Source organism: Lithobates pipiens, unplaced genomic scaffold (genome assembly GCF_037356315.1).
Source record: "Lithobates pipiens isolate NorthernLeopardFrog02 unplaced genomic scaffold, aLitPip1_a1.2 Scaffold_24, whole genome shotgun sequence".
Classification (NCBI taxonomy): domain Eukaryota; kingdom Metazoa; phylum Chordata; class Amphibia; order Anura; family Ranidae; genus Lithobates; species Lithobates pipiens.
In genome coordinates this window covers 24,202,324-24,215,673 of record NW_027507786.1, presented here as the reverse complement: position 1 = coordinate 24,215,673, position 13,350 = coordinate 24,202,324, and the positions used below count along the sequence as shown (strand labels likewise).

The window sequence follows — 13,350 nt, the reverse complement described above, 5'->3', positions numbered from 1 at the left end:
GTCTGTCATACAATGTCTCGTTATCTATGTTCTATGGAGGGTATTGAAGGGGTGGACCGCTGAGCTGATGTTTTTTCCCCCCGCAGACGCCCTGGTGACGGAAGGCGGGGAGAATTTCAGCGTTGGACAGCGGCAGCTCTTCTGTCTGGCCAGAGCGTTCGTCCGGAAAAGCAGCATCCTGATCATGGATGAAGCCACGGCCTCCATAGACATGGCCACCGTACGTATGACCCCCCCGGTGGGGAGGGGTGAATGGACTCACATGTACAATCTACCTCAGGGGGAGGGGTGACTGGGCCCCACATGTACAATCTACCTTGGGGGGAGGGGTGAATGGGCCCCACATGTGCAATCTACCCCGGGGGGGTAAATGAGCCCCACATGTACAGTCTAACGGGGGGAGGGGGGATTGGGCTCCACATATACAATCTACCCCGGGGGAGGGGTGAGTGGGCCCCACATGTACAATCTACCTTGGGGGGAGGGGTGAATGGGCCCCACATGTGCAATCTACCCCGGGGGGGTAAATGAGCCCCACATGTACAGTCTAACGGGGGGAGGGGGGATTGGGCTCCACATATACAATCTACCCCGGGGGAGGGGTGAGTGGGCCCCACATGCACAATCTACCCGGGGTGAATGGGCCCCACATGCCCAATTTACCGGGGGGAGTGAATGGGCCCCACATGCACAATCTACGCCGGGGTGAGTGGGCCCCACATGCACAATCTACCCCGGGGGAGGGATTAATGGGCCCCAGATGCACAATCTAACTCGTCCTTCCATCCGGTAGGAGAACATTCTACAGAAGGTGGTGATGACGGCTTTCCAAGAGCGCACCGTTGTCATTATAGCGGTAAGTTCCGAAGCCACCACTTCCTTCTCATCCACCAATCCCAGAACCCCCCACCACAGCCACCGCTTCCTTCTCATCCACCAATCCTGGAACCCCCCACCACAGCCACCGCTTCCTTCTCATCCACCAATCCCAGAACCCCCTGCCACAGCCACCGCTTCCTTCTCATCCACCAATCCCAGAACCCCCCGCCACAGCCACCGCTTCCTTCTCATCCACCAATCCTGGAACCCCCCACCACAGCCACCGCCTCCTTCTCATCCACCAATCCCAGAACCCCCTGCCACAGCCACCGCTTCCTTCTCATCCACCAATCCCGGAACCCCCCACCACAGCCACCGCTTCCTTCTCATCCACCAATCCCAGAACCCCCCGCCACAGCCACCGCTTCCTTCTCATCCACCAATCCCTGAACCCCCCGCCACAGCAACCGCTTCCTTCTCATCCACCAATCCTGGAACCCCCCACCACAGCCACCGCTTCCTTCTCATCCACCAATCCTGGAACCCCCCACCACAGCCACCGCTTCCTTCTCATCCACCAATCCCGGAACCCCCCGCCACAGCCACCGCTTCCTTCTCATCCACCAATCCTGGAACCCCCCACCACAGCCACTGCCTCTTTATCATCCACCAATCCTGGAACCCCCCACCACAGCCACCGCCTCCTTCTCATCCACCAATCCCAGAACCCCCTGCCACAGCCACCGCTTCCTTCTCATCCACCAATCCCGGAACCCCCCACCACAGCCACCGCTTCCTTCTCATCCACCAATCCCAGAACCCCCCGCCACAGCCACCGCTTCCTTCTCATCCACCAATCCCTGAACCCCCCGCCACAGCCACCGCCTCCTTCTCATCCACCAATCCCGGAATCCCCCGCCACAGCAACCACTTCCTTCTCATCCACCAATCCTGGAACCCCCCACCACAGCCACCGCTTCCTTCTCATCCACCAATCCTGGAACCCCCCACCACAGCCACCGCTTCCTTCTCATCCACCAATCCCGGAACCCCCCGCCACAGCCACCGCTTCCTTCTCATCCACCAATCCTGGAACCCCCCACCACAGCCACTGCCTCCTTATCATCCACCAATCCCAGAACCCCCTGCCACAGCCACCGCTTCCTTCTCATCCACCAATCCTCATCCTAAAACCTCATCTGGAATGTGCCGTTCAGTTTTGGGCTCCAGTTCTCAAAAAGGATATCAGGGAACTGGAGAAAGTGCAGAGAAGGGCAACCAAACTGATAAGAGGCATGGAGGAGCTCAGCTATGAGGAGAGATTAGAGGAACTGAATTTATTCTCTTGATAAGAGGAGATTAAGGGGGGATATGATCTCTATGTATAAATACATAAGGGGGGGATATGATCTCCATGTATAATATATAAGGGGGGATATGATCACCATGTATAATATATAAGGGGGGATATGATCACCATGTATAATATATAAGGGGGGATATGATCACCATGTATAATATATAAGGGGGGATATGATCACCATGTATAATATATAAGGGGGGATATGATCTCCATGTATAATATATAAGGGGGGATATGATCTCCATGTATAATATATAAGGGGTCCATATAGGGAACTTGGTGTTGAGTTATTCACTTTACAGTCAACAAAGAGGACAAGGAGGACTCTTTACATCTAGAGGAAAAGAGATTTCATCTCCAAATACGGAAAGGTTTCTTCACAGTAATGCCGCGTACACACGACCGGACTTTTCAACATCAAAAGTCTGACGGAATGATGTGTGGGCCGCAGCGGACTTTTGATTTGCAAAAGTCTGACAGACTTTAGAAATAGAACATGTATCAAATTTTTCCGCCGGACCCAGTTCCTACTGAGAAATCCGCTCGTGTGTGTGCTGGTCCGACGGACAAAAACCGACGCGAGGGCAGCTATTGGCTACTGGCTATGAACTTCCTTATTCTAGTCCAGTCGTACGTCATCACGTTCCAATCCGTCGGACTTTGGTGTGATTGTGTGTGGCCAAGTCCGTTCATTCGGAAAGTCCGTCAGAACTCCGCCGAAAGTCTGTCGGACCTAAGTCCGGTCGTGTGTACGCGGCATAAGAGCTGTGAAAATGTGGAATAGACTCCCTGCAGAGGTGGTTCTGGCCCAATCAGTGGATTGCTATAAGAAAGGTCGGGATTATTTCCTAAGTGTACAGAATATATCTGGGTGACATTTATAGGTAAAGGTGATCCGGGGAAAATCCGATCGCCTCTCGGGGGATCAGGAAGGAATTTTTCCCCGGCTGTAGCAAATTGGATCATGGCTCTGCTGGGGTTTTTGCCTTCCTCTGGATCAACTGTGGGTATAGAATTGTGTATATGGGCTGGTATGATATTATTATTATTTTTTTTTGTGGTTGAACTGGATGGAATTGTGTCTTTTTTCAACCTGACTAACTATGTAATCCCAGAACTCCCCACTGCAGCCACCGCCTCCTTCTCATCCACCAATCCCGGAACACCTATTCTGTAGCCATCTGCCCCTTACATAATATAACAGTAAAACAACCGCCCATTGCAGAGTAGCACGAGCATCGGGAGCGTGCGGCATCGTCTGGCACAATGTCGTGGTCATTGCGCAGGCACGGTGTACAGCTGTTCGGCTATTTCTGGTGGCTCTGTTTGGTTCGTACTGCGCAAGCGCTGCACCTGTGCAGTATAGGGGGGTCATTATCTGCCGGGGGACCTTTCTTAGGAGAACACCAGCACTGGGGGGCTACAGATCATTGAGGGGACCATGAATGCCAACATGTACTGTGACATACTGAAGCAGAGCATGATCCCCTCCCTTCAGAGACTGGACCGCAGGGCAGTATTCCAACATGATAACCACCCCAAACACACCTCCAACACCACCACTGCCTTGCTAAAGAAGCTGAGGGTAAAGGTGATGGACTGACCAAGCATGTCTCCAGACCTAAACCCTATTGATCATCTGTGGGGGATCCTCACATGGAAGGTGGAGGAGGGGAAGGTCTCCAACATCCACCAGCTCTGTGATGTCATCATGGGGGAGGGGAAGAGGACTCCAGTGGTGACCTGTGAAGCTCTGGTGACCTCCATGCCCAAGAGGGTGAAGGCAGTGCTGGAAAATAATGGCGGCCACACAAAATATTGACACTTTGGGCCCAATTCAGATATCCAGAGGAAAACCTCTGGATATGACGCTGATCACGTGACCTCAACTTCTTTGGTGGACCATGGCGAGGCCTGTTCTGAGGGGAACCTGTCCTGTTATACCGCTGTATGGTCTTGGCCACCGTGCTGCAGCTCAATTTCAGGGTCTTGGCAATCTTCTTATAGCCTAGGCCATCTTTATGTAACACTAACGAGTCACATGACACTGGGGGAGGGAAAATGGCTAATTGGGCCCAATTTGGAGATTTTCCTTTAGGGGTGTACTGACTTTTGTTGCCAGCGGTTTAGACATTAATGGCTGTGTGTTGAGTTATTTTGAGGGGACAGGAAATTTACACTGTTATACAAGCTGTACACTCACTACTTTACATTGTAGACAAGTGTCATTTCTTCAGTGTTGTCACATGAAAAGAGAGAAGAAATGTCACTGAGGGGCGTACTTACTTTTGTCAGATACTGTGTATATATATATATATATATATATATATATATATATATATATATATATATATATATATACATACACGAGATGTTGGATGGATGCAGAGCGCAGGAAGGACGTCATGGCGCTCAGATTGCCGGAACATTCTCGGGATCAGACTGGAGAATTGGGTCAGGGCCCATGTGGTGGTGGGGGAGGGGAGGGGGGGTAACATCTCACTCTCTGCAGGAGAAAACGCTGCATGACACCGACGACTAATCATTGTGTAAATATCTACCCTGTGCCAGTCACAGAGTATACACCCCGATATCTGACCAATCACCGAGTATACACCCCGATATCTGACCAATCCCCGAGTATACACCCCGATATCTGACCAATCACAGAGTATACACCCCGATATCTGACCAATCACAGAGTATACACCCCGATATCTGACCAATCACAGAGTATACACCCCGATATCTGACCAATCACCGAGTATACACCCCGATATCTGACCAATCCCCGAGTATACACCCCGATATCTGACCAATCACAGAGTATACACCCCGATATCTGACCAATCACAGAGTATACACCCCGATATCTGACCAATCACCGAGTATACACCCCGATATCTGACCAATCACCGAGTATACACCCCCGATATCTGACCAATCACAGAGTATACACCCCGATATCTGACCAATCACAGAGTATACACCCCGATATCTGACCAATCACCGAGTATACACCCCGATATCTGACCGATCACAGAGTATACACCCCGATATCTGACCGATCACCGAGTATACACCCCGATATCTGACCGATCACCGAGTATACACCCCGATATCTGACCAATCACAGAGTATACACCCCGATATCTGACCAATCACCAAGTATACACCCCGATATCTGACCGATCACAGAGTATACACCCCGATATCTGACCGATCACCGAGTATACACCCCGATATCTGACCGATCACCGAGTATACACCCCGATATCTGACCAATCACAGAGTATACACCCCGATATCTGACCAATCACCGAGTATACACCCCAATATCTAACCGATCACAGAGTATACACCCCGATATCTGACCGATCGCAGAGTATACACCCCGATATCTGACCAATCACAGAGTATACACCCCGATATCTGACCAATCACAGAGTATACACCCCGATATCTGACCGATCGCAGAGTATACACCCCGGTATCTGACCAATCACAGAGTATACACCCCGATATCTGACCGATCACCGAGTATACACCCCGATATCTGACCAATCACCGAGTATACACCCCGATATCTGACCAATCACCGAGTATACACCCCGATATCTGACCAATCACAGAGTATACATCCCAATATCTGACCAATCACAGAGTATACACCCCGATATCTGACCGATCACAGAGTATACACCCCGATATCTGACCGATCACAGAGTATACACCCCAATATCTGACCGATCACAGAGTATACACCCCAATATCTGACCAATCACCGAGTATACACCCCGATATCTGACCAATCACCGAGTATACACCCCGATATCTGACCAATCACCGAGTATACACCCCGATATCTGACCGATCACCGAGTATACACCCCAATATCGGAACATACACTGAGCAGTCAGCGACCAACCTCATATTGCATCCATCCAATAATTGTCTAATATCACCTCTCTCCCCCCCTCCCCCATTTCTCCCCCCCTCCCCCATCTCTCTCCCCCCTGTTTAGCACCGGGTGCACACCATCCTGAACGCGGACATGGTGATCGTCATGAAGCGCGGCGCCATCATGGAGTACGAGAAGCCGGAGGTGCTGCTGGAGCGGGAGGACAGCATGTTCGCCTCCTATGTCCAGGCTGATAAATGATTGGTCGGATCTGATCGCCTCCTATGTCCAGGCTGATAAATGATTGGTCGGATCTGATCGCCTCCTATGTCCAGGCTGATCAATGATTGGTCGGATCTGATCGCCTCCTATGTCCAGGCTGATAAATGATTGGTCGGATCTGATCGCCTCCTATGTCCAGGCTGATCAATGATTGGTCGGCTCTCTGTACATAGAATGTAAATATCAATTCTTTCATAATAAAGATTTTGGCAGATTTTTCATGAAGACGCGTCATTCCTCCGATTTCTGGGGGGGGGAGGGGGTATAGGAGTCTGGGGGGGGGGTATAGAAGTCTAGGGCCCCTCCCAATGGAATGTATAGAAGGATATCAGAATCTTGGGCCCCGCTGATCCCTTAGAATTATCTCAGCGGGGCCCCAGCCTCAGGCGGGGAGCATTGTGGGTAAAGAATGTTCATCCAATGTATATAAAACCGGGGCACAGCGGGAGTGGGGGATTGTCAGACAATTTCCTCATTGTTGGGTGTGATGGGGGAGGGTGGGTTACATTCTCAGCCCAGTGGGGGGCTCCGGATCGGTCGGGTGTGGGCAGAGCTCCTCATATTCCATAAACGCTGAGAAATCAGAGAAGTGAATACAAAGGAACCGTCTCTGCGAATCCACCCATCCCCCGCAGAGACCCTCCGCCATACACACCATTGTACAATCCGATTCTACCCCACTGATCGGTGAGATGACCCCCCCCTCCCCCACCCAGATCTGGGACTGAGGGGGTCTCTATTTCTAAGTGTCACCTCCAGGGCCCCTCCACCTTCCTTTCCTCAATCCTCATCTGAGCCACTGGGGACCCCTCAATGGGGGGGGGGGGGGTCCCCCATATACGATTCTGTCAGTCTGTGGGCACCGGAAATGAATCAGACAAAACCAAAGAGTGTGATTGGGCCTTAAAGGAGCCCCCCCCCCAACACTGAGATTCCAGTTTAGGGGGGATAGTGGAGAACCCAGCAGATTCCAACTTCTCTATGAAACCCGCCCCCTTCCCAACCCCCACCAACCACCATATTGTATGGAGTCTGCCCTCTAGATTCTGGAAAATGCAGCAGGAGGAGTGAGACTTAAGAGCACATGTTACACCTGAATGATTTCTGTGGGTTCTCACAGGACAGGTGGCGGAACATCTGCTGCATTCTCTGTAGGAGGAGAACAATCGATATTGTGAGAAATCTGAGAAAACGTAACTGATGATAAATATAGAACCAGACGCCGCAACAAGGAGAGGAAACTTCACATATCTATAGAAAGCACCGGAGCCCCCCCATAACATCAATACAGGGAAGATCCATAATACCCCCATCACCCCCATACATCCTCTACAGAATATGATCAATCATCCCCTATACGTCCTCTATAGGATCAATCATCCCCCATACATCCCCTATAGGAACGATCATCCCTATGCATCCCCTATAGAATCACTCATCCCCTATACATCCTCTATATAATCAGCTAAATCACCCCTATACATCCTCTATAAAATCAATCCTCCCTATACATCCTCTATAGAATCAATCCTCCCCTATACATCCTCTATATGATCAATCACCCCCTATACATCCTGTACATAAACAGAACAATCGCCCCTATACATCCTCTATAGAACCATTCCTCCCCTATGCATCCTCTATAGAATCAATCATCCCCTATACATCCTGTACATAAACAGAACAATCTCCCCTATACATCCTCTATAAAATCAATCCTCCCCTATACATCCTCTCTAGAATCAATCCTCCCCTATACATCCTCTATAGGATCAATCATCTCCTATACATCCTGTACATAAACAGAACAATCGCCCCTATACATCCTCTATAAAATCAATCCTCCCCTATACATCATCTATAGAATCAATCATCCCCTATACATCCTGTACATAAACAGAACAATCGCCCCTATACATCCTCTATAAAATCAATCCTCCCCTATACATCCTCTATAGAATCAATCCTCCCCTATACATCCTCTATAGGATCAATCATCCCCTATACATCCTGTATAGAATCAATCCTCCCCTATACATCCTCTATAGAATCAATCATCCCATATACATCCTGTACATAAACAGAACAATCGCCCCTATACATCCTCTATAGAATCAATCATCCCCTATACATCCTGTACATAAACAGAACAATCGCCCCTATACATCCTCTATAGAACCATTCCTCCCCTATGCATCCTCTATAGGATCAATCATCCCCTATACATCCTGTATAAAATCCAAACAATCCCCCTATACATCCTCTATAGAATCAATACTCCCCTATACATCCTCTATAGGATCAGATCAATCACCCCTATGCATCCTCGATAGGATCACTCATCCCCTATGCATCCTCTATAGAATATCTCATCCCCTATATATCCTCTATAGAATCAATCCTCCCCTATACAAACTCTATAGGACCAATCATCCCCTTTACATCCTGTATAGAATCAGAACAATCACCCCTATACATCCTCTATAGAACCAATCCTCCCCTAAAAACATCCTCTATAGGATCAATCATCCCCTATACATCCTGTATAAAATCAGAACAATCACCCCTATACATCCTCTATAGAATCAATCCTCCCCTGTACGTCCTCTATAGGATCAGATTAATCACCCCTATACCTCCTCTATAGTATCAATCATCCCCTATACATCCTCTATAGAATCAATCATCCCCTATATATTCTCTACAGGATCAGATTAATCACACCTATACATCTTCTGTTTCTGTTATGCATCCTCTATAGAATCAATCATCCCCTATACATCCTGTATAAAATCAGATCAATCACCCCTATACATGCTCTATAGGAGCAATCACCCCCTATACATCCTCTATGAGATCAATCATCCCCTATACATCCTCTATAGGATCAATCATCCCATATACATCCTGTATAAAATCAGATCAATCACCCCTATACATGCTCTATAGACTCAATACTCCCCTATACATCCTCTATAGAATCAATCCTCCCCTATACATCCTCTATAGGATCAATCATCCCCTATACATCCTGTATAGAATCAATCCTCCCCTATACATCCTCTATAGAATCAATCATCCCATATACATCCTGTACATAAACAGAACAATCGCCCCTATACATCCTCTATAGAACCATTCCTCCCCTATGCATCCTCTATAGGATCAATCATCCCCTATACATCCTGTATAAAATCCAAACAATCCCCCTATACATCCTCTATAGAATCAATACTCCCCTATACATCCTCTATAGGATCAGATCAATCACCCCTATGCATCCTCGATAGGATCACTCATCCCCTATGCATCCTCTATAGAATATCTCATCCCCTATATATCCTCTATAGAATCAATCCTCCCCTATACAAACTCTATAGGACCAATCATCCCCTTTACATCCTGTATAGAATCAGAACAATCACCCCCATACATCCTCTATAGAACCAATCCTCCCCTAAAAACATCCTATATAGGATCAATCATCCCCTATACATCCTGTATAAAATCAGAACAATCACCCCTATACATCCTCTATAGAATCAATCCTCCCCTGTACGTCCTCTATAGGATCAGATTAATCACCCCTATACCTCCTCTATAGTATCAATCATCCCCTATACATCCTCTATAGAATCAATCATCCCCTATATATCCTCTACAGGATCATATTAATCACACCTATACATCTTCTGTTTCTGTTATGCATCCTCTATAGAATCAATCATCCCCTATACATCCTGTATAAAATCAGATCAATCACCCCTATACATGCTCTATAGGAGCAATCACCCCCTATACATCCTCTATGAGATCAATCATCCCCTATACATCCTCTATAGGATCAATCATCCCATATACATCCTGTATAAAATCAGATCAATCACCCCTATACATGCTCTATAGACTCAATACTCCCCTATACATCCTCTATAGGAACAATCACCCCCTATACATCCTCTATATGATCAGATGAATCGCCCCTATACATCCCCTATAGGATCAATCATCCCCTATGTATCCTCTATAGAATCAATCCTCCCCTATACATCCTCTATAGAACCAATCCTCCCATATACATCCTCTATAGGAGCAATCATCCCCTATACATCCTCTATAGGATCAGATTAATCCCCCTATACATCCTCTATAGAACCAATCCTCCCCTAAACATCCTCTATAAGATCAACCATCCGCTATACATCCTCTCTATGATCAGATTAATCACCCCTATACCTCCTCTATAGACTCAATCATCCCCTATACATCTTCTGTAGAATCAATCATCCCCCATACATCCTTTACAGTATCAGAACAATCACCCCCCATACATCCTCTATAGAATCAATCATCTCCTATACGTCCTCTATAGGAGCAATCATCCCCTATACATCCTCTATAGGATCAATCATGCCCTATACACCCTCTATAGGATCATACCAATCACCCCTATACATCCTCTATAGAATCGGATCAATCACCCCTATACATCCTCTATAGGATCAGATCAATCTCCCCTATACATCCTCTATAGAATCAGATCAATTACCCCTATACATCTTCTATGGGATCAATCATCCCTTATGCATTCTCTTTAGAATCACTCATCTGCTATACATCCTCTATAGAATCAATCCTCTGCTATACATCCTCTATAGAATCAATCCTCCCCTATACATCCTCTATAGGATCAATCATCCCCTATACATCCTGTATAAAATCAGAATAATCACCCCTATACATCCTCTATAGAACCAATCCTCCCCTATACATCCTCTATAGGATCAATCCTCCCCTATACATCCTCTATAGGATCAACCCTCCGCTATACATCCTCTATAGAATCAATCCTCCCCTATACATCCTCTATAGAATCAATCATCCCCTATACATCCTGTATAAAATCAGAACAATCACCCCTATACATCCTCTATAGAACCAATCCTCCCCTATACATCCTCTATAAGATCAATCATCCCCTATACATCATGTTTAAAATCAGAACAATCACCCCTATACATCCTCTATAGAAGCAATCCTCCCCTATGCATCCTCTATAGGATCAATCGTCCTGTATACATCCTCTATAGGATCAGATCAATCACCCATATACCTCCTCTATAGAATCAATCATCCCCTATACATCCTCTATAGGATCAATCATCCCCTATACATCCTGTATAAAATCAGAACAATCACCCCTATACATCCTCTATAGAACCAATCCTCCCCTATACATCCTCTATAAGATCAATCATCCCCTATACATCATGTTTAAAATCAGAACAATCACCCCTATACATCCTCTATAGAAGCAATCCTCCCCTATGCATCCTCTATAGGATCAATCGTCCTGTATACATCCTCTATAGGATCAGATCAATCACCCATATACCTCCTCTATAGAATCAATCATCCCCTATACATCCTCTATAGAATCAATCATCCCCCATACATCCTTTACAGGATCAGAACAATCACCCCTATACATCCTCTACAGGATCAGAACAATCACCCCATGCATCCTCTATAGGATCAATCATCCCCTATATGTCCTCTATTTGTTCAATCATCCCCTATACATCCTCTACAGGACCAGATCAATCACCCCTATACATCCTCTATAGAATCAATCCTCCCCTATACGTCCTCTATAGGACCAATCATCCCCTATACATCCTCTATAGAATCAATCATCCCCTATACATCCTCTGTAGAACCAATCATTCCCTATACATCCTCTATAGAATCAATCGTCCTCTATACTTCCTCTACAGGATCAGATCAATCACACCTATACATCGTCTATAGAATCAATCATCCCCCATACATCCTTTGCAGGATTAGATCAATCACCCCCATACATCTTATACAGGATCAGATCACCCCTATACACCCTCTATAGGATCAATCATCCCCTATACATCCTCTGCAGGATCAATCATCCCCTATACATCCTGTATAAAATCAGAACAATCACCCCTATACATCCTCTATAGACTCAATCCTCCCCTATGCATCCTCCATAGGATCAATTGTCCCGTATACATCCTCTATAGGATCAGATCAATCACCCCTATACCTCCTCTATAGGATCATTCATCCCCTATACATCCTCTACAGAATCAATCATCCCCTATACATCCTCTATAGAATCAACCATCCCCTATACATCCTCTATAGAATCAATCATCCCTTATACATCCTCTACAGGATCAGTTCAATCACCCCTTTACATCATCTATAGGACCAATTATCCCCCATACATCCTTTACAGGATCACTCATCCACTGTACATCCTCTATAGAATCAATCATCCCCTATACATCCTCTATATGATCACTCATCCCCCTATACATCCTCCATACATCCTTTACAGGATCAGATCAATCATTCCCTATACATCCTCTATAGAATAAATCATCCCCTATATATCCTCTATACAATCAATCATCCCCTATAATCCTCTATACAATCAATCATCCCCTATATATCCTCTGCAGGATCAGATCAATCACCCCTATACATCCTTTGTAGAATCAATCATCCCCTATACATCCTCTATAGGATCAATCATCCCCTATAAACCCTCTACAGGATCAGATCAATCACACCTCTACATCCTCTATATAATCAATCATCGCTTATACATCCGCTATAGGGTCAATCATCCTCTATACTTCCTCTACAGGATCAGATCAATCACACCTATACATCCTCTATAGAATCAATCATCCCCCATACATCCTTTATAGGATCAGATCAATCTCCCCCCATACATCTTCTACAGGATCAGATCACCCCTATACATCCTCTATAGGATCAATCATCCCCTATACATCCTCTACAGGATCAGATCAATCACCCCTATACATCCTTTGTAGAATCAATCATCCCCTATGCATCCTCTATAGGGTCAATCATCCCCTACACACCCTCTACAGGATCAGATCAATCACACCTCTACATCCTCTATATAATCAAT

General features: G+C 46.4%; 1 protein-coding gene across 5 annotated transcripts in view; it reads left to right on the top strand.

The window, feature by feature from the left end:
* The window catches only part of ABCC8 (ATP binding cassette subfamily C member 8), a 163,841-nt gene extending 157,251 nt beyond the window's left edge, over positions 1-6,590 (top strand). For all 5 annotated transcript variants that reach the window (XM_077453709.1, XM_077453707.1, XM_077453708.1 and 2 more), the window contains 3 exons: positions 87-220; positions 794-856; positions 6,207-6,590. In XM_077453709.1, coding sequence (XP_077309835.1) covers positions 87-220; positions 794-856; positions 6,207-6,344 — 335 coding nt within the window. In that variant the 3' untranslated portion in view covers positions 6,345-6,590. The remainder of the gene's footprint in view (positions 1-86; positions 221-793; positions 857-6,206) is intronic.
* Positions 6,591-13,350: the final 6,760 nt, after the last annotated feature.